The 27,710-nt window shown below is 41.5% G+C and overlaps 1 protein-coding gene and 1 long non-coding RNA gene across 5 annotated transcripts in view; one reads left to right on the top strand and one right to left on the bottom strand.

Moving 5' to 3' along the window:
* Positions 1–23,291, top strand: part of mkln1 (muskelin 1, intracellular mediator containing kelch motifs) — a 44,787-nt gene extending 21,496 nt beyond the window's left edge. For all 4 annotated transcript variants that reach the window (XM_031306080.2, XM_031306078.2, XM_031306077.2 and 1 more), the window contains exons 9-18: positions 1,545–1,657; positions 3,948–4,160; positions 6,723–6,944; positions 7,857–7,986; positions 11,186–11,333; positions 11,916–12,030; positions 12,745–12,884; positions 13,905–14,007; positions 15,175–15,229; positions 16,934–23,291. In XM_031306080.2, the coding sequence (XP_031161940.1) occupies positions 1,545–1,657; positions 3,948–4,160; positions 6,723–6,944; positions 7,857–7,986; positions 11,186–11,333; positions 11,916–12,030; positions 12,745–12,884; positions 13,905–14,007; positions 15,175–15,229; positions 16,934–17,055 (1,361 nt within the window). In that variant the 3' untranslated portion in view covers positions 17,056–23,291. The remainder of the gene's footprint in view (positions 1–1,544; positions 1,658–3,947; positions 4,161–6,722; positions 6,945–7,856; positions 7,987–11,185; positions 11,334–11,915; positions 12,031–12,744; positions 12,885–13,904; positions 14,008–15,174; positions 15,230–16,933) is intronic.
* Positions 76–23,344, bottom strand: LOC116054511. Its single transcript, XR_004106080.1, has 5 exons — positions 23,272–23,344; positions 5,092–5,098; positions 4,650–4,653; positions 3,088–3,091; positions 76–87 (listed from the first exon to the last, which is right to left on the bottom strand). It is a non-coding gene; the product is annotated as an uncharacterized LOC116054511 (long non-coding RNA).
* Between the last annotated feature and the right edge of the window lie 4,366 nt (positions 23,345–27,710).

The following is a 27,710-nucleotide window of genomic DNA, read 5'->3' as shown; positions in this document are numbered from 1 at the left end:
TTTTGGAAATGCAGCAGTCGTGGCACAGCTTATTTCCTCCTTCACAAGTCTCTGATACAATCACAACTTCACACAACTCCCATCTGCCTGAGCTGCAGTGGCCTGTGTTCGACCCGAGCCGTGTTTTCACAGCAGAGACCAGCAAGCTCATTAGTTAGACACGACACAAATGTGTTGTAAAGGGGTAGTATGTTACAGAACATCAAATGTCTTGTTGCAACATGTCCCCTTCTGCAACATTGTCAAGGAGTAGTTCCCAAATGTGTTTCGTAGGATTTTTAAAAATGGTAATAGGTGGGAAAGTTATATTCCAAGCCAGAATTTGGATTTAGTATCCCAAAAAAATGAATGCCCTGAGCCATTCAGAGTTGTGACTGGAATTGGGACAAGTAGAGGCGTGTTTTTGATGGTTCGTATCGACTGTAAAGCCTGATCAATTTCCAAACAGACAGATCGCTTTACTAATTCTAATGTAGGCTTACAGTCGCCCAAGTGTGCAGTGCACTGTGCAGCTGTATTATGTATGACCCAAAATACCGCTGCGGAGGAGGGTCTGGCTAGTCCACACAGCATTCCGGGATGGGAGAAAAACGTGCTCTGGTTTATTGGCATTTCTTTAAACCAGTCACAATCGTCTTGGGCATCGCTAAGCTCCGCACGGAGTCGCTGCAAAAAAGCCTCAGGAAGGAACTTGTTTTGGTGGAACATGTGTACGTTGAAAAGTAGTTTTAGTCGTGCGAGAGAGAACTCAGATTGGACAGATAGTCTAGCTAGCTGTCTGGATTTACCCTGCAGAGATCTGAGGAGCAGTTAACCATAGTCCTCAGAAATCCACCAGAGTTTAGAACGCCAACACAAAGAAAGCAGCAGGTGATAGACATCTGGCTGAAAATGAGGGACATCCAGCTGGAACCTCCAGCGGCAACGGATCAATCCCGGGAATATGCAACGTCGATAAAGACTAGAGCTGACCGCACTGGCACATGCGTAGAAGTTAAGGGGCAAAAAAGATAAAATCATCCCTACAGGAAAGAATCCGCACTTGTCATTGTTAGTGATCCCTATCATCTCTACAGTTTGTGAAACTTTGGACAGTCAAAATGGTAAATGGTGCCTGACTCATCTTTTAAAACCCAAATCAAGTCTGTTTTCAGTCAGCTTGTGCATATGCGTGTAAAAGATTTGGTGAGGATGCAGTGTATATGTGTGTGTTTTTTAACCCCGCTATGAGTTCGCTCTCAGACATCAGCAAACACATAAAAATCTTGCAGGGTGGATCGTGCCTCTCTGCGTTGACAGATTTGTCTACACAAACGGACTCCATGCCAATCCGGCTCCTTTTGAGGAGCTTTAAATACTTTCTGAAAGCATGACTTTAATTTGATTATTCACGGTAACCGGAGTGGGTGACAGTTTGTACTGAGCGCAGGGATGGTAGAGCACCTGAGTTAAGCCGGCTGCCGGCACTGCTTTGCTTTCCAAAGCAGAATGCAAATGACGGAAGAGGAGGTTTAATGTTTGTTCATTCGTTTGTTCGCCCGCAGAGACCGTTTACCTGTTTGGGGGCTGGGACGGCACACAGGACCTGGCTGACTTCTGGGCTTACAGTGTTCAGGAAAACCAGTGGGCCTGCATCTCCAGAGACACAGAGAAAGAGGTGAGTGGGCTCAGGAAACACAGATGTAGACCTGTAACAATTCCAAATTTTACTGTACAAGTAATTGTCTCAGAAATAATTGCGATATACAATGCAATTGTCTCTTTTAGTTTGCAGGGCGTAGCAGGACATAGCAGGGCACTGCAGGGCGTAGCAGGATGTAGCAGGGCACTGCAGGGTGTAGCAGGATGTAGCAGGATGTAGCAGGATGTAGCAGGATGTAGCAGGGCACTGCAGGGTGTAGCAGGGCATAGCAGGGCGCGGAGCAGGACCACGGCGACAGCTGCAACCATGATTTTAGGTGCCACCCTAATCCAAGGAAAACTGCGGGGTGAAAAAACATAAGGATTCTGGGGAATAAGCTCCCCAGAGCTAATACTTTTTGCCTCCATAAAGGTGTAATATAGGAAATACACGAGCACCGTTCTTGAACTTGTTAAGAATACACATTTAAGTGCTTTCAAAACGAAATCCATATAATTATTGACTCTTGGAATATACTGTATATTCCTTTTTATTTATTGATTTCCCCCCCCGTCACAGACAGTTGCCCCTGTCACAGACCTTGCCGTAGTCGCCAACTGTCCACTTGATATTGAAACGTCTTCTTTTACTTTTCTTTGAATCATCCTCATCTTTTTGTCGGTCGCTTGTTTCAGCGGGCCTCTTCACCCCAGTAATGTGTCGCCCCATTTTTTAGCTCAAATCCAAGGAAGTAGCGGACTTAGTTGAAATGTGAAAGAACAGTGGCAAAAAAACAACTAATGAATCACTCAATCCTCATTGGCTACCCGCCGATGGCAAAATTCACCCGCATTTGGCGCGTGGTCAGGTGTTAATTTCAGGCCCAGATACCAAGTATTAACCATGTGTCTATATAGGACTGTGTAACGTAAGAAAGCTTTTTTGCACACCTCTTTTGTCAGGCAGGTGCGTAGGATATGGTCAAAAGTAGCAGATCAAAAGCTTAGAGAGGAGTCCCGCACACTTACCACCATGCAAGCAACAATCTATTTAGAAAAATACAACGCTTCGGTCTCAGACCATTTACCTGATGAAGGTCTGAGACCGAAGCGTTGTATTTTTCTAAATAGATTGTTGCTTGCGTGGTGGTCAGTGTGCAGGACTCTATATAGGACTGAAAAGTTGTAAGAATGTTTGTATTTGTAGAATGGTTATATTTTGTTAAGACAACCAAATTACATCTTAAAGGGTAACTACCGTTTTTTTTCAACCTGGAGTCCCTGAATCTTTGACATCGGTCCAGTATTAAGAGAGATCTCTGCAGTTGGCAGCAGCGAAACAAGCTACAATGTAAGTTAATAGGGCAGTTGTCCAGCTTGTATTTACCTTAGATTAATATTCTAAGTGTCTGACAACATTATGGAAAGGATCCCTACAGAGATAGACCTTTAAAACCTCTTTAAGACCTTTCTGTTTAACCAGAAACAGCTCTGAGGTCGCTAGCACTAAACCCACCAGACTCCATTTTAAAAAGCAGTACTTTTAGCGTGTATAGAGCCAACATATTTTCACATGTAAATCGGTAAACTGTGTGTTTATTTCAATCAAAGTTGAAACACGACCCAAAACAGCTTTTCATAGTTTAATTTTGTTTCTGTTGACTTTGAATGAAGTGTATATTTACGGTGCTAAAATGACTCTGGTCTGGTGGGTTTAGCGAACGCAATTTCGCGGATGTTTATTAGGTTTTTAAAAAAGGATCTTACTCTTTAACAGAAAGGCCTACCTCCTTAGAAATCCTTTCCATAATAAAGCCTGTCAGTGGCAAAACGAGCACTTCTGTGAAGGTAAATACAAGCTGGACAATTGCCCTGTTAACTTACATTGTAGCTTGTTTCTCTGCTGCCGACTGCAGCGATCTCTCTTAATACTGGACCAATGTCAAAGATTGTTGTTCCCATCAGTCACTTAGACACAAAAACATAGGAACATAGGGTCCAGGTTGAAAAAAAAAAATGGTAGTTACTCTTTAAGTGTTAACCTGTTATTGTATTAGCTTTAGTTTAGTTTTTATTTAATGAAGACAGAATTCATTCATTCATTCATTTATTTTCTTTCATTTTTGGAGGTGAAGTTGATTGAAGATGATTTATAGTCTTCATCAGGCCTGAAATGATCGGTGGTTTGACGAACAATCTTTGTGAATAATTCTTGTCATCTCCCCATCAAACACATTGAGTTCCCATCAAGACTATTCAATTCGTTCAGACACCAACTATGCATGTGTAAAACAGCTGCGCCTGTCTGTCTCCTGTGAACCAATCAGAGCGGTCCGAGCGCTCGCTCCTGCCACAAGATGTGCATCGACTCCCAGCGGCGTCAGATCTACACGCTGGGCCGCTACCTGGACTCCAGCGTCCGGAACAGCAAGTCCCTGAAGAGCGACTTCTACCGCTACGACATCGACGCCAACACCTGGACGCTGCTCAGCGAGGACACGTCGGCCGACGGCGGGCCAAAGCTGGTGTTTGACCATCAGGTAACTGCATCCGTCTCTGTCCGTACAAGGGCTGCACAATATGAGGAAAATATGCCATATCAGGGTTTTAAAAAGTAAAAAAAAAAATAAAAAAATCTGAATTTTAGGCCTTAAAAAGTCTTAAATTCGCTGAAGTGTTGTTTTCTAGGTCTTAAATTCTTTTAAACAGCTCTTCATTTTCCTACGTCCATGCAACTCTACCTCTAATGCCCTTTTTATTATTCTGTGGCGTTGTAGTTTTTTCTTTCGCTAGTCCAAATATAATGTCGCTGTATTACGACTACAAATGAGACCAACATGCTACTTATATTGCAGCCAATCAGCTGTCGTGTTATTGGCGCGAGTCTCTTCCTGATTGTACCACAGACATTGGTACCACATTCTTCAGCTAAAGTTTAGCGATACTGAATTTAATTAAATTAAATTTCATTCATTATTGTCTTAAAAAGTCTTAAATTTGACTTGGTGAAACTCTGGATATGCGATAACGTGGCTGAATATAGCGATAACAATATTACTTGCGATAAGTAAACCAATATTACTTTCAGTATTCTCAGGGTACCCGCAGGGTCTTCAAAGCCTTAAAAAGTCTTACATTTCATTGTTTTTATTGAGTACAATAAAATGTATTAAGTTCAAGTACTTGGTAAACAATTATTTTTATAGCCTAAAATCCTTTTCTGATATTCCATTATATGCTGCATACTTTTGCCGGTATGTTCATGAAGTTGGTATTAACTTGTAGAAAGTGGAAACCTGGGGGTACGTTGATTCTGCTTTAATACAACAAATTGCTTGTTGAATTTAAAACCCATGAAAGGTAATCCTTTCCAACATTCTTTTATAATACAAATTAAACATTGAATTGAATGTAAAAGGCAGCCACTCTTTCTTATAAATGACTCTATAAGAATATTTTCTTTCATCTAACACAAAATCTCGGAGTGTCTTTGGCGTTATGTCGCAGCCTATCGCGATGTGCGATCTGTTGTGAACACTGATTGAAAACATCAGACAAGAAAAGGAATAATAATAATAAAAAGTAAAATAAAAATGGATTTAGAGACGAATGGCCACAAATATATAGAAAAATAAATAAAAAATATAAAAAAGATACCCCAAAAAACAGTGACATGTTTAAAACAATATACATGAAATTATAAACCTGTATGAATTGTTATAAAATTATTAGTTATAACTATATACACACACACACACGGCGCCAAAAATTCTTCTGTGCAGGAAAAACCCTGGAATTTACCAGCAGCATTTATGATAAATGATTAATTGATTACGTTATGTTTTTCAGCAAGAGTCCTTGTGCTGTGTCCAGCTTCTCGGATGTGATATTAATTATACTTCTGTGATAGTAAACTGATGTCACCTCACACCCAGTCTACAGGAAGTGTAGTGTGAGCGGCACATTAGCAGTGCTCCATCTGTGTCTACACAGGATGCCTTCAGGCGCAGTATGGAGTGTATGTTACTCGCGAATTGGCAGCGCTAACATTTTTTTATTCCTCTTTTTATTATTATAATTACTGTTTAAATGCTGGAATAATGTTACACATCACAGAAATGAAGGAACAGTGGCAAAAAAATTCCTATTTTCAGTGGATTTTTCACTTATGACTTTATTTAACATAATGGTAGAAGGTACATTATGTAGATGCTGCTTTGAACTGAGTCATATCAGACAATTCAGTTTACAGTGAAGTAGTGATATTTTTCATTGGAATTGTTTTTATTATTATAACTTTAGCTTTTGTGATGAATATTCTGTGTTTGACTCTTGCTTATTAAAAGAAAAACACTTACTGCTGGAAATTCATATCCATGTTCCATTAGAATATAGAGCAGTTTTGATGGTGTCTCATGATATAATGCTCCATGACATGTTTTATCTGTTACACAGGGAATATTGAACTTTAGCTAAAATTTTAAGAAAAAAAATCGCGAATCGCAATATCTGGCAGAAAAATCGCCATTAGATTCTTTTCCCCAAATGGTTCAGCCCTATCTCATACGAAGGTTGTAAGGACAGGTTCTGCACAGCCGCAGTCACTTTAAAGATTTGTAGAAAGGCATCTTTATTCAGAAAAGCAGGGTTTTTTTAGCTAAAACGGTGGAGTCTCTGGATTTAGGAGTCAAAAATCCATGTATTCAGAATCCGAAGATATTGAATGTGAGGGTCATTTATGACTGTCTTTGAATGCAGGGCTTCAAGATTTTTCTACTCTGATAAAGACGAGACAGGCTTTTTGTAAAAACTCCCCCAGCATTCATTAATAACTTGATAGTCAATGATAAAAATGATATTAAAATATCTTTTGAAAGTAAAAAATGAAGCAGAAATTGTGGCCTTCCACACAAATAGTGGAAATCAGTAGCTGCACACTACCACGTGAAAAGTATCTTCTTTACTGGAATGCTGCCGGTTGTTTGAGGAGAAATAAAACATCCAAATGACAAGAAAAAAATCGGAAACTCCTCCTTCTTTCTGACCTCTCCCACTTCCTGTTTCCTCCGTCTCTTTTCCTCTGCTCCCTGCCCTTCCTGCAGATGTGTATGGACTCCGAGAAGCACATGATCTACACGTTTGGCGGTCGGATCCTGACGTGTAACGGCAGCGTGGAGGACAGTCGGACGTCAGAGCCTCAGTTCAGCGGCCTGTACGCCTACCACTGCCAGGCGGGGACGTGGAGCGTCCTGCGGGAAGACTCGTGTAACGCCGGCCCGGAGGACGTCCAGTCCCGCATCGGCCACTGCATGCTCTTTCACACTGTGAGTCCAGTCTGCCCCCTAATGCACATTTTGGAGTTTGTTTCTATTGCTGTGTTGAAAGTCTCGCATTGTCAGACCTCTCTCCACAGCGCTGCGGAGGAAGGTCTGGCCCTTTTTATCACAACATTCCTGGATAGGAAAAAACGTGCTCTCTTTTATTGCCATTTCTTTAAACCAATCACAATCGTCTCGGTCGGCGCTAAGCTCCGGACGCAGCGACGGTGGCTCTGCAAAATAGTCTCGGCAAGGAACTTGTTTAGGTGGAACATTTGCACCCCGCAAAAGAAAAACGCCACATACAATATCAAATGAAGTTAACTGCTCACGCAGTACAGTTATGTGAGCTATTTAAATTAGCTGGATACATGGTTAAAGCTACTAACGTTGCCATGGCAACTACCAGCGACGGGCGGAGTATAGACCTTTTTCACGGCAGACATGTTGACATGTCATAGTAGAAAAAGCACAGGTGTATTCAGAACCATTAATGATGGCTGCATTCCACTTAGGAGAGGCCCTGGTATTGTGCATGCTGACTCACTGAACTAGCTTACTGGGACACTTGATGGAACTGAGCCATGGTTAAGGTTATCAATTCCAGCTGTTCTTTTCCTACTATGACAAGTCCAAATGTCTGAGATATGACGTTTGGGTGATTTAATTTGAACGCAGATTAGTTCTTCTGCTGGAGCTAAAAAAAACTGGTGTGCACGGAGATCACTTTTGGCTCAAAACTCCACTTAAAAACAAACACGTCGCAATGTAAATGTAGCCATAGACTACTGTGGAGGATAATCCTGCCTGATCAATTATTACAGATACTGTCAACTTGAATGCTTATCGTCATTTCTGTATTTCTCCATTTCTGTCTCTTTGTTTCCCGTACCTCGTGGCCACTCTTCCCTCTAACAGAGAAACCGCTGTCTGTACGTGTTCGGAGGTCAGAGGTCAAAGACGTACCTCAATGATTTCTTCAGCTACGACGTGGACGGAGACCACGTCGAGATCATATCGGATGGCACTAAGAAGGACTCGGGCATGGGTAACCAAACCCACCATTTCTATTTCTAAAGTATATATGTATGTGTGTATGTGTGTGTGTGTATATATATATGTATGTATGTATGTATGTATATATATATATATATATATATATATATATATATAAATATAAAAAGAAGCTGGTTGTTCTGCCAGTCTGATGTTGTTCCTTCCACAGCGGGAGGTTCTGACATGCAAGGAAGTTGATTATGAGACCAGCTCAGTTTGAGAGTACCATAGGGAGAGGAGTGAACAAGAGCTCAGCAGATTGACTCGACCGATAGGATATTTAGTATTCATAATTATATGATGTGTTGCACAACGGGCAATGTGCAATCTAGTCGGCAACCAAATCATTCCATTGTGTGTTGGGAAGGGCTGCACAATATATAGTTTTTTTATCGTCAACGCGATATCAACTGGCACAATATACAAATCAAGATAACATTCTTGAATATCGAATACGATATTACTTGCGATAAATAAACAGATATTAAGGATTACTCAGTTCATTTTCTGCCACTTTCTGCTCCTTTTCGGTATACTGCTAAAATCATCAAATTTCTTGATTTTAAAACAAATAAAAGGAAATTATTTCCAACAATCTTTTATTGAACACTGAATTGAATATAAATGGCAGCACTATAACAAGAATGACAGTTACATGTTAAAGTGCAGTCTTCTACTATTTTCTTTCAACCAACTAAAAAGAAGCCTTTCGACGACATGTTTATTGCGCCAGTTGATATCGCGATGGCGATAGAAAAAACGATATATATTGTACAGCCCTACTTTGCAGAAATGCAGCCATCAAGGCTTTAGTCCCTGTTTGCCACTCTGCCTGAGGAGAAAATGCTGCACTCGTGCTGTTGTTTACTTGGTTGTCATGACTTTGCAAGTGATTGACGCCCTGTCACTGTTCCAGGGGCTCCCTCTCAAAGGGGAGAGAGAGAACGTGCGGCCGTTTGTCTGAGTTCAGTGGAGCGGACAGCTCTGCAGAGTCTTGTAATTCTGATTTCATGACATTTCATAAAATCAAAGCAGTGACAGCAATAATTTAGCGTGCGGTGGGCTGCCGCTGCAGGATGTATAAAACGGAAACACGGTGGCATATCTGCTGCTGCAGTCTCCTGGGCTCTGTGTGGCTTCTCTGCGTCTCTCAGAGGAGATGTGACAGAATATCTGCTTCAAAAGCCCCGGCAGCCAGACTCACTGCGACCTCAGCTCCACCTCAAACGCAGCATAAATAGACCTCTTGTCTGCCAGCCGCTCACCTCTGTCCCACCAGAGCCTGACTGGGAGAGAGAGAGACAGAGAGAGAGAGAGAGAGAGTCTAGATGCAGTGAGAATATGGGAGAGAGAAATTGAAAACAAATTCAAATGTGTGCGCCGGTGAAGCAGAACAAGAAAAGAACAGAATGTTGCCTTGGCAGGAAGGAAGCAGAAAGCACAAACAGTTCTCTCTTCCTCTCTCTCTCTCTCGGTCTCATAATCAGTCTCACATGTTGATGTGTGCCGTGGCTCAGCACCGCAGCGGCGTCTCGGCGTGTCCCTCTTCATGTGCTGACCAGTCACTGCAGACTCTGTGTGGGAGGCGTCTGTTGCTCAACCTGCCGCCTGTCTGCCAGGGAGTTTTAGTCCGATTGAGTTCATTTGCATGATATCGCTGTAATTAATGAAATGTTGTGTGACTTTTGAAGTCCAGTCTCAGTTAGGGAGATGAATATTGTTGATGAATCACAGCCGGCCTGACTCGGCCAGTTCTTTGCTGCACACCTTTTGCTTTTTACTGCATGATAAACCAAAAATCTATTGTGATAGAAAATTATTTTGATGGAAAAAAAAAAAAAATCCATATTGCCTAACCTTAATTCAACATAGTGCCAAAAATAATTTGTGATTGAGTTAACCTCTAAATATTGCAACAGAATTGTAGTCAAAATAACATAGTTTTCCTGAATCCTGCTTCGCTGCTGCCGTCGTCCTGCAGTCGGAGCACCGGCGGGAGGCCGGGAGTTCCGGTACCCAACAGCAGCGGCTCCTCCTCCGAGCAGGAGCATCGCTGCACTGCCAGTCCCCGGGGAAGCGCGGTCATGGGTTGCCGCAACTGTGGTTTTCATGCGTTCTCCCGTACGGTTCGCATCATGTGTCAAAACCAACTGTACCAAAACACGGAACTGGACTACTATTTAACATATGATACATTTTTAACCGCTTATGAAACTGTCTCAATCTGTTACCAATGCCATCAGACAGCCGAAGCTTCTTGCTGTGCCGCCGGTCCCCTAGAGCAGCATGATAACTGGAAGAGTCTGGTTCAGCCTCAACTCTGCAAACAGAGATCCTGTTCTGCTTCACAGCGGAGCGTTCAGGTCCAGTCAAAATAATGCAGCTTAGCGCCAACCTCATGTGGAAAATATAGCGCAGGCTGACACCTTTTTGAGGGGCGGCAACAAAAAACCCTGCTATAGCAGCAGATCTTCAGCAGATTTGTTTTACCGCCCTGCCATTGCGTTGGGCTGTTTGTTTCTCCCGTGCCGTCCAAAAGGTGCTGCCTGTCTGCCTGAATCGGTGCGAATGCAGCACAATGCTGAGTCAGTCGAGTGCTGAGCTGCTGCAGCTTATCGTAATTTTCATGCATGTTGTGCTTCCTCCTCCGTGTGAACAATTCATTGGAAAAAAAATGCAATATGAAGTACCTCAGTTTGACTGCGGCAAAAATGAAATCCCTCTTTACCACATCAGCGCTGTGCTGTACTGTTGGTACAATATTTATTAGAAATAAGACGAGGCTAGATGAAATATTAGGTTTCTATTAAACCGTGCTGCTGCAGCCACAGCAGGTCTCGAGCCTGTGTGTGTGTGTGTGTGTGTTTGTCTCCATTGCACGGGGTTGAATCTGCATGCTGATACTTCTGTCTCTGCCGGGCCTGGTTGCTATGGCGCCGTTGCTGCCGTAGGTTATCTATAGCTTTACATTTTTTTTACTTTTCATTTCGGGGAAAAGGACGTTTGGAGCTTTGTCAAATTGCCTGTATTCACACACACACACACAGATTTTCTCGTTTATGCTAATAACCGACCTGGATAACTTCTAAACATCGTCACATTCTTATCTCAGCTGAATCACATCTGCCGGAGGAGTTAACGTTTTTATTTCGGAGTTAAACATGATTTGTTGTTGTTCTTCACCACCACAGTACCGATGACGGGCTTCACCCAGAGAGCCACAATCGACCCCGAGCTCAATGAGATTCACGTCCTCTCTGGCCTCAGCAAAGACAAGGACAAGCGCGAGGAGAACGTCCGCAACTCCTTCTGGATCTACGACATCGCTCGCAACAACTGGTAGGAGAGAGAATGAAATATAAACACACGCACGCACTGTGCAGCAGAGAGGTTACTGTGATCACCACAGCAGTGACGAGGAGAGCGTACAGTCGTGCACACACACTCGTAGGAAACACTATGACACACAGCAGCTCTATTTGTAACCAAAGAGCTTCACCACAGCAGGTAACCGATAGCATGCATGCACGCACATACACTCTCACTGTTCAACATTTTTAGACAAATAACACCGCAGAGTTTCACAAGCACCTCTTCACACAATCCCTCAGCCCTCCACGAGAGAACGACTTGTTTGTGTGTGTGTGGGGGGGGGGAGGGGGGGGGGGGGAAGAATCATCAGTGGCTGTGGCTGCAGCCTTCTCTGTTCCAGTACATTGATTTCAGTAGCTGTTCTTGTACTCTATGTCCAGCATTATGTGGACTTGTGCTCGTTTCTCTCTGCTAGGTGTGTGTGTGTGACAAACAGGATTTGTTGAACAGCTTTTCCTTGAGGGCTTCAGGAAGTGTAGTCTTTTTGTCACTAATATACATTTGCCTCCCCCTCCCCCTCCTCTTTATTTCCGTGTGTCTGTGTCTTAGGTCATGTGTGTATAAGAACGATCAGGCAGTGAAAGAAAACCCCAGCAAGGCTCTGCAGGAGGAGGAGCCGTGTCCACGCTTTGCACACCAGCTGGTCTACGATGAGATGCACAAGGTAACACACAGCTGAGGCTAACACACACACACACACACACTCCTGTTTAGTATGCTATCACACTGATTTCATGAGAAACACTCATAGTACTACACATAGTAGCGCCCCAGAACACTCCTTGCAGGCGAGCTACATCTCACCTTTTAAGATTTGTATTCACGCTGCATCAAGTTAACACATCTCCTCGTGAGCTATTGATTCACACACCTGGCTCAATAGCCGCTTTCCGAGCAAGTAGTTAGAGGAACGTAGTTATAGGAAAAGTCTACTTCTAAACAGATCTACTAACTACTCTCCCACCAATTGCATTCCCACTGGCCAAGTGGCCATAGGGACTGGTAGGAGGGGTAAGGAAGTGATGTAAGCACGGCAACGGTCTTTATAGCGTTAAAATTAAAGAGTTACAGGAACTGCAGCCAGAGGGGACTTAAAAATCCCCAAATTGGTCCAGTCGGAACACGAGAAAAAAAGGGTTCTAGTTATTGCAATATTGCCACATATGTTGTTTTTTTTTTTTTTTTTTTGCAGAATAACCAACGAAAGGTTGCGGTTGCATGTAACAGAACAGTTTGTTAGAAAAAGTATGTTTTGGCTGCATTAAGTACAACAAAACTGTGGAATAGTTAGATTTTTTAAGTGTGTGTGTGTGTGAAGAGAGTATGAGAGATGAGTATAAGAATATGTAATCGATGTGTATTTCCCGTGTGGTTCCAGGTGCATTACTTGTTTGGTGGAAACCCCGGGAAGTCTTGTTCTCCCAAGATGCGCCTGGACGACTTCTGGTCCCTCAAACTGTGTCGGCCCTCCAAGGAGTACCTGCTCCGCCACTGCAGATACCTCATCAGGAAATACAGGTCTGTCGCTGTAACGTTACCGTTTTTTTTTTTTTTTTTTTTGCAACACACACTTTCTCTTCTGTCTTACAATTCCATTCCAGGATACTGTCCTTCCTCTCACAGATGGTCTTTGCATCAGGATAAAATCAGTTTTAGTCCATTCAGCTTTACAGATATCACACAGCTAATGAACAATTCCAGATAACCTTATGTTACACATGTGCATCTAGCGCTGTAACAATTCAAAATGTTGCTGTACAATCAATTGTCTCAGAAATAATTGCGATTAACAATATAATTGTTTCTTTCAGTCAAATTTTAAAATGTATTAGTTTATTACTTTTGTAAACAAAGTAAAGTTTTGAATGAATCCCAGGATACATATTTCGGTTATATCACTGTCATGTGACCCAGATGATGTAATAACACAAATAAACAACTTTATTCTCATTAAGAAACATTTTTTTTTCTACTTGTTTCCCCCCCCCCCTTATGCTTTTTGTTATCATGAACATGTGTAGGGCCAAGTGCCAACAACTAACAGTTGAAATAATCATAAAAACATATAGTCTGACCAATAATCACTTATATAATTACAATTTGACAAAATCAACAATTACCAGTCATACGCCTCAGGACCTTAGCTAATGTTAGCAATTAATTGCGGTTAAACAAAGAAACTTTGATTATGTAAAAAGATTGACAATTATGTAATAGTTACAGGCCTATGTGCATCCCAGATCACATTTTCACTTACTATGAGCACTATACTACTGTCATTACTAACATAACATTGTGCCAAAATATGAACAACAGCGTTGCCGTCAGCGGGCCTTTTTTTGCTACTAAACACTTGAGGGGAAAGTATGTCGTGTAAGAAGAGAGGCCACGGAATCTTCCCCCGGGTCCTGATGGGAAACCTGACTACTGAGCTGTGTGATTATCTCTGCTTTGTTGCCATCTAGTGTTCATTTGTTGGGACTGCAGCCCCACTGAGTGCATGTGACGTTGACCCATCTGTGTGTTCTGATTGGTCAGGTTTGAGGAGAAGGCCCAGTCGGAGCCACTGAGTGCGCTGAAATACCTGCAGAACGACCTTTCACTTACGGTGGACCACACAGACCCCGATGAGACCAAAGAGGTACGGCGTACTTCATTGTGTTATTACCTCACTGGCCCGATTTCCATGAACCTTGGTGGAAGGGTGTACAGGGTTTCTGTGGGGTCTTGAAGTCTAACATTTAAAAATCAAAATTGTAGGCCTTAAAAAGTCTTACATTCGCTGAAGTGTTGTGTTCTAGGTCTTAAATCATTTTAAACAGGTCTTCATTTTCCTACGTCCATACAGTGCTACCTCATTATTCTTATTTTTGGGCGTTGTAGTTCTTTCTTTCGCTAGTCCAAATATAATTTCTCTGTATCACGAATACAAATGAGACCAACATGCTAGTTATATTGCAGCCAATCAGCTTTCCTGTTATTGGTGCGAGTCTCTTCCTGATTGTACCACAGACAGAAAACAGATTTTATTCTTCAGCTATAGGGAAGTGAAAGTTTAGCGATGCTTAGCTTGAAAAAAACTGAATTTAGGGCCTAGATGATGTTGTGATAAAGGTCTAAAATGTCGTACATAATTGTCTTAAAAAGTCTTACATTTGACTTGGTGAAACCTGCAGAAACCCTGGGTGTAGCGTGGGCCAAGGAAGAACCCATTACATTTTAGGGTGGATCCAAATCACAGGGCTGATACACAAAATAGGTTTCTACTTTTGAGTTCCTGACTGGGAACATACGCCCTGAACTAATATTGTGAGGTAGGGCATGCCATGGCGGGGGTCTGTGCTCTCTGTGTGCCCTTCTAGTTTTAATACTACTATGGTTTTCAGTGTAGATTTTTTTTTTTTTTTTTAAATATATTCTTAGCTATATGGTGTGAAAAAGGTCTACAATACAAGACCATGTGAGGGAAGGTAGAGAAAATCAACTAGAAATAAAGAGGTTGACAGTTTAGAGACACGAAAAGAGAATCCGAGGGATAGGTGTGTAAACAAGATGGGGGTTAGATGTAAAATAAGTGACAGTATAGGAGAATATAGACAGAAAATGTGTGAAAAATTGTGGACTTGGTTTGTGAATTCTGCAGAAGTCCCATTACTTTAGAAATGGCCCTCCATCTTTCCAGATGGCTGTGTTCTGCCCTCATTTGCATGCAGAGGGTTACAGCAGGAGCTTTGTGTGCTGTGGCTGTGTGTTTGTTCAGTACTGTCGAAACGTTAAAAGTGACTCAGACGTTGGTGTTGTGCTTCAGTTCCAGCTTCTTCCCTCGGCTCTCTTCAAGTCCGGCTCTGACTTCATCCCTCTGGGTAAGAACCTGACCCCTGTTCATACCAAACCAACCCCACGCGTGGGTCCAGATAGGACAGACAGGTTCGGTATTCAGCGTCTCTGTAATAAGCCAAAAGCTGCCCAACGTGTTTCACTTCAGCAGTGGTGGAATGTAACAAAGTACAAATACTTCGTTACTGTACTTAAGTACATTTTTCACGTATCTGTACTTGGCACCGGTTCCGATCTAAATGGTAATAACGAGACCGAATAAGAACGAAAATTTTGGTGCCTCATTTCGGTGCCTGACTTTACACTACGCTCAACAGCAGGTAACGTTAGCCTCCCTTTAGCTAGCAGCTGGATTAAACAGGGTTAAAATGCTGACAGCTAATGTTAAACAGTGTAAAGTGGGACTGTATTTCAACAGTCTGCTCTGCAGCGCAGCAGATGCCGACGACGGAAAAACACAGACGGTGCGTTCACTGAAACCGGCAACCTACAGCCTCGCGGTGCATTCAAAGTTATTGTAAAATACCCTTTTCCCATCTGGTGGTTGTTTTTTTCATTCAACAGCAATTTACTGGTGAAATAAATGATTGTTTATTATAAGTTATAGTTATTACATTCCTATTAAATCATTTAATTTTGACCATATGGTCGTAGTAATAAACAAGTTGTTCTTAAATGTCGCTGACTGTTTAGTACCCTTCTTTTTTTTTCTTCTTTTTTTAAACTTTCTTAAAAAGTATCGGTTCAGGCACCGTTTAGGCACCGGCACCGTTTTAAAAGTACTGCTTTAGCACTACTTAAGTACAATCAGTAGTGCATACTTTTGACTTTTACTTTGTTACATTTTGCAGCAATTATCTATACTTTCTACTCCACTACATTTCTACAACGTTCCGTTACATTTTCTGATCAGTTTTTCCCCCTGCCAAAACGTCTTCCTGACCGTCACACGTTTGCAGTCCGCAGGGAAGCCTTCAGCAGCGGCCGTCCAGCTCCCAGTGCCACTCGCGATATTACAAATCCCACTATGGCCACGCCAAGACCCGCCCTTCAATAGCGTTTATTGGCCAGGCATGTACTGCTCCCGGTACTACCGCTACTGCTGTTACTGCTGCTGCTCCTGAAACTCTGCTTGGTTATATGTGAAGCATCCATTCACATAGGGTTAATATACAACCCGTATATTTATCTTAAAAACACTCCCGGTCCTCCTCAGCTGTGAAGCCGCGTACTTGTTGTCCAAGCCTGTGTGTTCTCGCTAAATAAATGTGTGCAGCATTCACTGTCCCGTGGGAAATAATGCAAATTTGAGCTTCATGCAGATCACCCTGATAGATAACCAGAATTGTAAGTCAGAATGTAAACTGGGCCACAGATGGTAAGCACAATTACAATAACTTAAAACTAACTTAATTAAAATGCAACAGCCCATACTGTTTTTTTTTTTTTTTTATTAGACATTAAGAGAATAAATCATTATGCAAGTACTTTTACTTTTTAATACTTAAAGTACATTTAAAATCAGGTACTTTTTACTTAAGTAGGGTTGTCATTGTTGTACTTCTACTTTTACTAAAGTAAATATATCTCTGGTTATTTGTACTTTTAATTAAGATTCAGTACTTCCTCCACCACTGCACTTCAAATACACTACGACAGCCCTGCTGGTTGGTGGAGGCGTATAGCCCCGAGGCGGTGACTCGAGTCCTGTCTGTCCTTCTCTCTCTCAGGTTTCTCCGACGTAGACCAGACGTACGCTCAGCGGACGCAGCTCTTCGACACGCTCGTCAACTTCTTCCCGGACAGCATGACTCCGCCCAAGGGCAACCTGGTGGACCTCATCACGCTCTAGCCCCGCCCCACACCCACCGCCCACCCAATCACCTCGCTCCCCCTGGACTGACTTCACACCCACCCATCCACCCACCCGCCCACCCATGCACCTGATGGGACGGAGGAGGCAGAGACCAGTTATTTTTCTATTCCTGAAGCCTTCTGGTGGGCTCTGACCCTCTGCTGTCCCAGTCTGCATTACCTGGTGGGGAGGCTCCCCCCCCCCACACACACACACACACACACACACACACACACACACACACACACTAACAACACTGTGGTATCTGGATAAATGAGCCAAACTTGACGACCTGAGGTGTGTGTGTGTGTGTGCGTGTGTTTTTCTCTTTCCCCAACATATCCCTTTGTTTGTTTTTTTTCTTGCTGATGAACACTTCTTGGAGCACGCAAAGCCCCTCTAAACTCTGCCAAACATCGCTTGTGTTTTTCATTTTCTCTTGATCCTCTCCCACCCCCCCATGAAATGTTAAGGCCAAAAAAGAGGTTTTGCACGCGTTTGTTTTCAGTCTTTTTTTCAAATCAAACACTTGATTTTGTTTTCCTTTTCTGCCCACACAAAACGCCCACACAGTCGACCGCTGGCGTCCATCCACATGTTTTGGAGCAAAAACGGATGATGAGGTGGTGTCTGTTCAGGCCAATTGTTGCGAAAAGTTCAGTTCAAATTCCCCGGTTGTTAATTTATTTGAAGACAGGACTGTGTGACAGCGATACAGGAAACCACTTGCTTCTCCACAGCTACAAGCTCTTCTCTTCTTTGGCTTACATTTACCGTGAGCCTGTTGTGCAAACTCCTATGTAAAGTTTCATGTTGATGATTTGGTTAGCTTGCTTTTCTGCGACACATGCCCCCTATTTATGATTGTGACGCCCATGCAGAGGCAAAGACAATGTACTAGTGTTGTAGTAACAATAGAGGAATGATTCTATGAGATAAAGTTTAATATATATCTAAATATACCTTTTTTTTTATATATTGGTTTGGGTTGTTATCCCTCTAAAACTGGCTGGTAAAAAATTGCATTTACTACAGGAGACACAAGTGAAGTTAAGTTTCTTTCTTCCTTGGTAGTTAATGGACTGTGACTTTTGAATTCTAAGTTGTTCAATGGTGTACAGAATATGTAAATAATACACTTATAGGAAATGTTTTGGATTGAACAGATTGTGTGCTGGATCGTTTTCTTTCTTGTTCCCCATGTACAAATGTCAGGGTCCACATAGAGTAACTTTCTGGCTCTACATTCAATACTCATTATACTTATTGGGAAGGATTGAAAGCTACTGGTGGCTGTGTGAATGGAGTCCCGGTGCCAGAAATCCAGTTTGATAATTAGAGTAGGAAAAAAAGGCATTTTGTGTCATAGTGTGTTGACAGGGTGTTCCTTCAGTGTGATGAATTATTACTGGGTGAAATGTTCTTTTTTTTTTTCTTCCTAAAGATATCCCAAATGTCCTTCTGAATAGATTTGTGAAGTCGACAGCAGGGTTAAGCAGAACCAGTCTAGCCTCCGCGTCATCCATTACAGCCACGTAATGCACAAAATGACAGGTATTATTCCACTTATAGCATGGTTATTATTATTCAAAGGCTTGGTTATTATGTCTGATAGTGACAACATGATCCTTGATTGACTCACACAGGAGGAATGTGAAACTACTGATTCGTAGTTCCAACTGTCTGCTAAATGGAGAAAGGAACACTCATCACAGAGCTTCCTACCAACACAGAATGTCTTTCACACTTTTAAGGAACAATTCTTGCCACGTGTCAAATATTAACAAACATTGAAATCATTTTAGTACGTCGCAGGGAAAAGTATCAGTGGTCTCCAGTGGTCGGTTTTAGATCTTAAGAGTCACCTGTTTCAACAGCCAATAGCGAAGTCGGCTTGTAAAATCAGCTACAAACTAAAAGAAATAAAATGGTCCATTAGTTTTATTTCTATCTTACCACAAGCGCCCACGAGCGCAGTAGGTGGTCGAGTGAGCTGAGAGAGGGAGTTAGAACTAAGAAGTCAATCAGAGAAAGGAAACATTTTCACTGTACTAGAAATGCAACCGTAGCGAGCATCGCACGGTCACTATCCTCATTTATATCTTCAGCCGCTACAAATGATATCCAGCTATGAAAAAAGCCTGAAAAGTTGGACATTAGAGCGCAAGTACAGAGAGTCGTTGCTATGCATATGATACAGCGTCTCGTTAAGACGCATCGGTGTGAACTGCCAGGTTTCAGAACGCGGCAGAACGGCGCCTTGCAAGTTACAACTCGTCTTGCATCTTTGGTCGGAACCGGGGTTAAGCGCGATGTTTGAGTTTACCGGCAGACAGGTGAGCTAATGTCAGTTACTGTTGAAATCCTCCATGAAGTCGGGGTCTGATACATAAGAGTAGCCCTGGAGGATTGGCGGTCTGGCTGCAGGACCACCTCCCTGCTCACACACCGCTAGTGTTGAGCAGCTGCGTGCTTTTAGACCTCTGCTGTCACTAAATCTTTGAGGATGCCGGGGCGTCCATGTTAACTGGCGCTTACAGTGCGTTCCATTTAACTCGGGAGCCGCAGCTGGGAAGGACGTCCAATACGAGTTGAATGCGTTCCATTTAACAAGTCAGATTTTTCATTGTTTTCATTAGCTCTAGCCAAGTTAGCCACTGTTAGCAATACCAGCTGATAACAACGCAGTACGCTGTTTTGTTGTGCATACAGAGAGCGTAGCAACATGTCCACAGATAGAAGATGGACAGGGCTGTGTGCGCGACTGATTTAGTGAGACACAAATGAGACAGAAGTGCTAATAACCGTATGTTAATACAGCTTACACTTGTTTACACAAGTGTTGGATTTTGAGCTCGGAATGGAACGCACTATTACTGCTCACTAAAAGCCCCACTTGCTCAGTTTTCTTTATCGTCTTCCATGACTCTCAGTCAGACACTAACGGGTTGTTTTTCAGTGGAAGTGTGATCACTATCATCCCATCGTTCATTGGTCAGGTGGAATCAACCAATGATTCTCTCACAGAACACTACGTCACTCGTCATCCCTGGCACATCTGCTACGACTGTTAACCGCAATTTGTACATGGTTTGCGTGTAATATACGGGGTCAGTCCTATTTCTCTCTTATTAAAAAAAAAAAAAAAAAAATGGTGAATTTAAACATCTTTCATATTTAACACTATTTTGGCTTGCGGGTCACATAATCAGAGGGGAATTCAGTGTTTGAGTCACAGATACAAGTTAACTTGAGTCTATCTTTTAGTGGCATTTTATAGACAATGATTTACCTTTTTGTTTTGCACTTATTTTGAAATTTAAAGGACCATACTGGTGTTTTGCGGGTTAAAGGAATACTTCACCCTCAAATAATGTGTATGTCAATTACTCACCCTGTGTTACTTTATAGTAAATTCTTGGAGAAGAAGAAAGACTCGTTTTTCTCGCATGCCTCCCTGGACGACGAAGAACAAAAAATCATGAGACCTTTCTCCATTTTTTGGGAATTTTGTATCTTATAAACTTAATGGTAAAGTATTCCTTTAAAGGCCATATCATTAAAAGCAATGCACTGTAAAGGTAAAGCTAGTCTATGTAACATGGGAAGTAAATCTATCCATGTCAAACTTGGTTGTTGACACGCTGCTGAAGTGAAAGGCCGGGGGGAAACTACAGTGTGCTTTGGGATATGTTTGGCAGTAATGTTGACGGACTAGTTAGTAGACATGTGCTTGCTGATAATTTGGCTGAGAAGATCAATATCACTCTCATGTCCGTATGCTAAGTATGAGGCTACCGCTAGCGGCCAGTTAGCTTAGCATCAGATCTGGAAACGAGGGGAAACGTATTTCGTCCAGGGCTTTAAATGAACTTTTTTGATCACCAGCCAACAAGGCTAGTAGGTTTTAAAAGTTACCAGCCAATCAGATTTTTCACGTTCCGTTTTAAGTCTCCTCTGGTTTGTTTGGCGCCATTCCGTTCGCCTTCTCCATTTCAGCGTAGCTCGTAATCGATACCACACACGCTAGACGCGTAGCCAACGGTTGTACGACACATCACAACATGGTGTTCATGGAAAGTGTAGGATTAGTACTACAGGCAGTGTTGCCAGATGAAGATTGCGTTTCCAAGCCAAACACACACAAAACCGCCCAAATTTCTTGGCAGAAAAGAGAGCGAGATCTGGCAACGCTGACTTGTCGTATCAGTTCTGCAGCCGGCCGATTCAAACAGACGAGTTATTTGCTTCTTCATCATTGGCCAAATTGGCTAGTAACTTTACAGTGTTACCCGCCGCCAAAGTGAATTTTTACCCGCCAAATTTGGCGGGTTGGCTGGTGTCAATTTAAAGCCCTGGTTCTGTCCAAAGGTAACACAGACTGTCTGCTAACACCATAGACTGTATATAAGATAGAAGACGTGTCTCCACTTCCTCCTGCTGTACAAAAGTGAAGCCAAAATATCCTGGAGGTGGGTGCTGCCATCTTGTAATTTTGGAGCCATAGTCTGAGCATACACCTGCTCGACCAATTGCGCATTACTCAAAGCTGTCAATCATGACGTTTCAGCCCGTTTTTATAGCATGAAATAACTAACCCCCTTCCAGTCTTTATGCTAAGCTAAGCTAACCACTTGCTGCTTTGTATTTAACAAACAGGCATGATAGTGGTGCCAATCTCATCTGATTATCATTCCAACTGTTCCTTTTAAGGGTACATAGTTTATGGTAAAAGAGCTGAAATTTGCTGAGCAAAAAAACTGCAGTATGGTCCTTTATGTGTCAGACACGAGCTTCATATCTCCTACAAAATAAAATGTGAATGGAATCGTTTGACGCCATACGTTGAATGCACTTCAGGTGGAATCTGGAGCTGGCGAATTCAGCCAAGATGCCTCACTTGCTATGTCCTGCTTATTAAATGTCATAATGTGCGTATGTATATTACAACTGAGAACTTTCCATTAAGTGCACTGTAGTATAACCTCCAAAACCCCCCTTCAGGCTGTTGTTTACTGTGATTGTGGGTGCTCTGCTAGTGGACCTACCCTCACTATAAATGACGTTGATGCTGCTGTCTTTCACCGACACTGGAGAAGTTATTTCAGACAGATGAGCATCAGCAGCGAGCGAGGAGCAGCCTGCTACTAAGACCCACTACATTGGATTGCCTAAATTCATCAGTACGGCTGCGTACCCAATTTAATACTTTCTTTAGGCACTGATCGAATTACCGTTAAAGCACACGTGTCAAACTCAAGGCCCGCGGACGGAACCTGGCCCTTCGCCGATTTTGATTCGTCCCTCCCTATTAATTTAGGTCCAAAATAAATGTTGGCCCTGCCTAGTTGTGCGCTGAACCAAAAAGACGGGAAACTGTTTTCAAACTCCAGTTAGGCGACTTTTTTGAAATTTGGCAGCAACCAACCAACTTTGAGACTCAGAAATTCCCCCAGAAGCAGAGTTGTCATATTTAGGCTATGAAACAGGTTGTCATTGTTAAAAAAAAAAAATGTAATCTTTGATTTGCTAAACTCTATGACAGATAAGGAACTTTTTGCTGACTTTTTTTTTTTTAGGGCTTTATGTCGACTGAAGTTCGACAAAAGTCAAAAAATGACCCCAGAAAAGCGACATGCAATAATACAGTCGAAGATATTTGCCTATATGTATTTACAAGCATGTCAGTAAATGTTACATGTCTGGCCCTTGATGTAATTCTCTTTTCAAACGTGGCCCTCAGTGAAAATGAGTTGACATTCCTGCTCTAAAGTATCGAGAATCAAAAAATGCCTCGTCATTCTATACCCAATTTCAACCCCTAAGGAGTAAATGTCATCAGCGTCAGTGAGCCAATAAGCACGCAGCATGCTTCTACCAAGATCTGATCATGTCTGCGATTGGCTGTTACGCACAGGGAGCTGAGAAATAAATGAAAGAAGTGTGCCGCAATGTTGTAATTTCTTTTTGTTTCATAAAATTGGTATCGAAAGTATTGTTTAGGAACCGGTATTAAAGTCACGGTATTGGTGTCGGTACCAGAATCGGACATTTTTGAACGATATTCATCAGTCGAGTTCCTCGATAGGGATGTTGCTCGATTGGTACTCCTAATATTTGGTTGTTTTTGTTGGAGGAGGATGGCATGTGTGTTATGTGTCTGTTCATGTTTTTCCCATGCTTCCGCTGCCCTGATACCGAATACATGGAAACCACCAGGATGCTTTGAAGTATCCTGAGATCGTCTGTATATCTGAGTTAGTAACTCGAGAACTGCAGAGGCAGCTGACGTTGCTGTTACCTCTTTCCTTTTAGGCCTCAAGAGCAAAGTGATCCATTGGCAAAAGGGTTACAAAAGGGTTAGGCACTAGAGAAAACAAGAATGCCTATGTTCTAGAAAATGCTATGCGAGGGATTATTTATGATATTTTGAACACTTAGGGCTCATCATGCTTATTTTTCGTTTTGTGCCGGACTGTTTAAAGAGACTAATTGAAAGCACCTTTTGTGAAAGACACAAAAAAAGAAAAACACAATGCCAAATACTACTTTTCTTTTTGCTATTTTAGGTTGAATATCCTCCACACAACAATGTTTGATGGATGGATTTTCTCTCTTTTGTTTTCTTCTTTCCGTCTTGCCCTTCTCCACACCCCCCTGGGTGGGACTCAGGAGTTTTAAGGCTGGTACTCTCCGCTCAGTGAGCACTACTGTGGAATACAGTGAATGTGTAGAAAGCCTTGTAGTATTGCATTGTATGTAATGTACATAATGAATAAAGATTGTATTTTGTTCAGGTTTTCTTAACTCCTTTTTGCTGTGGTGTTTCTGCCCCCTAGTGGCCGTGTGTAGCTGGAACAGAACAGGAGAAACCACAGAACCAAAGTGGAAAAAGACTGCCTTTATTTGCAAAAACCTGAACAGGATAGAACAACGCGACCCGCCGGAGACGAATCGTCAATTTACAGCTTCCAGTGTGTCAGACCCCTGTTTGCTTTCAGCAGCAAACAAACCATAAATACATAAAATACAGGTAACGTACTTTGGTGAAAATATCACAGCTAGAATAAAAAGTGAAACTGTAGCCACACACAAAGAAAAACAAAAGAAAGCAAAGGTGGATAGGAGTGCCCGAGATGATGGATTCACTTTTTTATATATATATATATATATATATATATATATATACACATACACACTTTATAATGGGTCGAAAAGGAAGTCCATTATTAAACTGATCTGAAATGTGCCCAGGTTCTGCTGAGAGGGTTTTAATCTCGAGTCGGACGTCTTCAAATGTCACATGACTCCACCCCTCCAGCAGCAACAGTGAACAAAATAAAACAACTATTTACAGTGTTTGCTTCAGAGGTGGTTTTTAAAAAGCAAAATCAGCATCAGTATTTTTTGTGATATTTTATTTGCTGGTAGAATAGTAGCTATATGTATCCTGGTCCTTTTTTTAAAAAAAAAAAAAAAAAAAATCTTGCTGCTTGACTGACTGACTGTGAGAAATGTTTATGGGTATTGGGTTTCAAAAAAATATTGTCATTTTGGATGTAGAAGAATAATACCACATTACAGTTTTTTCCGATCGCTATGACAATTTTTTCAATACTTGTAACAACTTTCCTAAACTCTTAACACAGCACAACATCCGTCTGTGTAGGCTATACATTTAACACATTTCTTGTTGCTTTGACACAAAATGCATACAGTTAACACAAATTTAAAATGCTTGAACTTCTTTTACACACAAGCTCAACCAAGACCAAAACAATGGATCTTTACTGCCAAATTTGCAAATGCTTTCACACTGTATGTCAGAACAGAAAACATGTTCTAAACCTAACGTATAGGCTAAAGTGAAAGTGAACAGCTGTTCACAGATAAACACAAATATACCCCCTCCATTTTATTCCATTGCTACTGAGAAACAGCTGATTGAAGTTATGCAAATAGATCAATCACAGCTGATTCCCATCTAGGAAACACACTCAGGTGTTGAGGTTCTTTCAATCGCATGACCATATGGTAGTACATACAGTAAAAGATGACCTATTTGGGCTGATTTTGTGTGGAAAAGGAACAAAGATGAACACAAAGAACGTAAGAAAAATTGCTGCACGAGTGAGAGGAAGACGAGTACCAGGACAATTCTGTCTCCGTCTTCTTTTTCTCATAGACCGTACATTCTATAAAGCTACTCTGAGATGGGTCATTAATTTTTTTGTATTGAATTTCTGCAGCAAAAGAAACAAAATGTATGCATTTACTAAACCCAACAAAACAAAAATGTAGAGGCTTCAAGAGAAAATGCAGTGTAAAACAATCTATGATCAATACAATATACTATTGTCTATTATTGTATAAGGGCAGACATGACACATATCAAATAATGCAGTTTCTGTAATTCCATGTGATGTTAGTGTTTTGTATGACATTGTGCTATGATTGACTAAATGTTCCTGTTGGAAGAGAACATGTGTTAGTGTTTTGGAAGAATTATTTGATTTTGAGACATGTTTGCATTGTTTTGGTGGACATAGTACATTGTGTTAGTGAATTATTGTATTTTGAAAATTAGTGTTAGAGTTTAGTTTACAATGTGTGATTTTGAGCATGAAATTAACTGTTTTGTCAATTGTGTGTTGTAGGTGTGTTGGTTCGTTAAGAGTTTAGGAAAGTTGTTAAAAGTATTGAAAAAAACTGTATTACAACCTGGTAGTTTTGCAATTACTCCTATTAAGAATAATGTACAGTCTACAGAGCAGTGGAACGGTAACATTATTACCAAGCTGTCTGTTGTAAACATTCACCACAGTTTACAGAACGGGGGGGTGGGCATTTCACTACATTTGATGAGATAATTATGTAACTTCTGTTGAACAGCGGCCACTTGTGGTCACAAGTGGTAAGTACAAAATAATGAAAAATTACATTTTTCCTTTCCTTTCCCAAGATTTCATTCAGGACATTTTCACTTGCCGACCTGACTGAGTGCGAGTTCAATATGGCCACAAACAGGATACAACGTACAGTATATCTCCTGGTGAGGTACGAAGTGTTTACTTCCTGTTTTACTTTAGTTATAAAACCATCTTAAACCCTGAATAATGAAGGGCATTTATTGCCCATGAATTTTTCAGAACCGATATTGGGGGAAAAACAAAAACATTAAGACCTAATAGGCCTTTCGGACCAAACCGGCACCGTTGCGCTCTGAAACCCATTATATCCGATGGCTTGCGCCACGCCATGGCGTTTTTTAACTGCGTTCAAGGAAAGCGCGGGCACAGAGTTCCACCTGGTTGAACTTTAGACATAGCATGCTGTAGATGTGCGCTGTAAAAAGGAAGTTTTTCCAACAAATGCTTGCTCTTGGGGGGGGGGATTGTTGGGTCTTTGTAAATTATAGAGTGTGGTCTAGGCCTACTATCTGTAAAGTGTCCTTCACACTAATTTGACAAATTAAATTGAATTGAACCCATCAGCAAATGCAGCTTAAACCCTGTTGTGTCTGAAAGGCCCATTCGATGTAATGAAATTATTCGTTAAGTTTAGTAATAATGTGATTCTGTTTTCGACAATACTGAGCAATATCCTCCAGGTATGGAAGGCCAGAGGAGACAAAAATAAAGAGGTCTTTGTTTCAGATGAAAGCCAGAGCATTTTCCTCTTGATTGTAATCACAAGAAAACAAGTCAGGGTCACATATCGAGAGATAAAACAACACAAAATATCTGTATATGTATATATAAAATATATAATGTCCCCTCAGGCATTCCGTACACCTTGAGTCAATATGTGTGCATTTGTCTTATTTCTATAAACCCATGTGCCTTTGTGGACGTTCTTTTTGTTGTTATTTTTATCTCCAGTGCCGCTCTCTCACAGCCAACACACGCTAGTGTGAAATCACCAGGATGCTTTGAAGTATCCTGAGGTCGTCTGTATATCTGAGTTAGTAACTCGAGAACTGCAGAGGCAGCTGACGTTGCTGTTACCTCTTTCCTTTTAGGCCTCGAGCAAAGTGATCCATTGGCAATATCATCTTCTCACTTGTAGAAAATAACACAAAAATACTCTATTTACAGGTGCTTGTGTACACATAATTTTTTTTTTTTTTTTAATGAAAAGGCACAATCCGCTTGGGGTTTGGAACACCTTCTGAGCTTTCAGAATGACTAATATGGAATTGCGCTCTGTATGAAGTCACTTATGTATAGAGCTGGACGATATGGATAAAAATCAAATATCACGATATTTTTGACCAAATACATCCATATGGATATTGGGGTGATACTGTAGGGTTGACTATTGGTGTTTTCACAAAACATTTACACAATGATATTTAACTAACAGTCGTCAGTAATGTGGATATGGGTTATATGACTAAGTGGGTAAAGGCAAATAATAAAACGGCTAGAACAGTCTGGTGTGTTCAGAAAATGACCTCACTTTACTGTAATGCAGCCTTTAAAACCAGGAAAAGACAACACTTGTGTCATATCACGATATTACGATATCCAAAATCTAAGACGATATCTAGCCTCATATATCAGCATCGATATAATATCGATATATTGCCCAGCTCTACTTATTTATATAAAAACTACTGGAATAGGCATAACAGCGATTGATTTAATGGA

Source organism: Sander lucioperca, chromosome 20 (assembly GCF_008315115.2).
Source record: "Sander lucioperca isolate FBNREF2018 chromosome 20, SLUC_FBN_1.2, whole genome shotgun sequence".
Classification (NCBI taxonomy): domain Eukaryota; kingdom Metazoa; phylum Chordata; class Actinopteri; order Perciformes; family Percidae; genus Sander; species Sander lucioperca.
The sequence above is the reverse complement of the archived record's forward strand: the minus strand, read 5'-3'. Positions and strand labels throughout refer to the sequence as shown.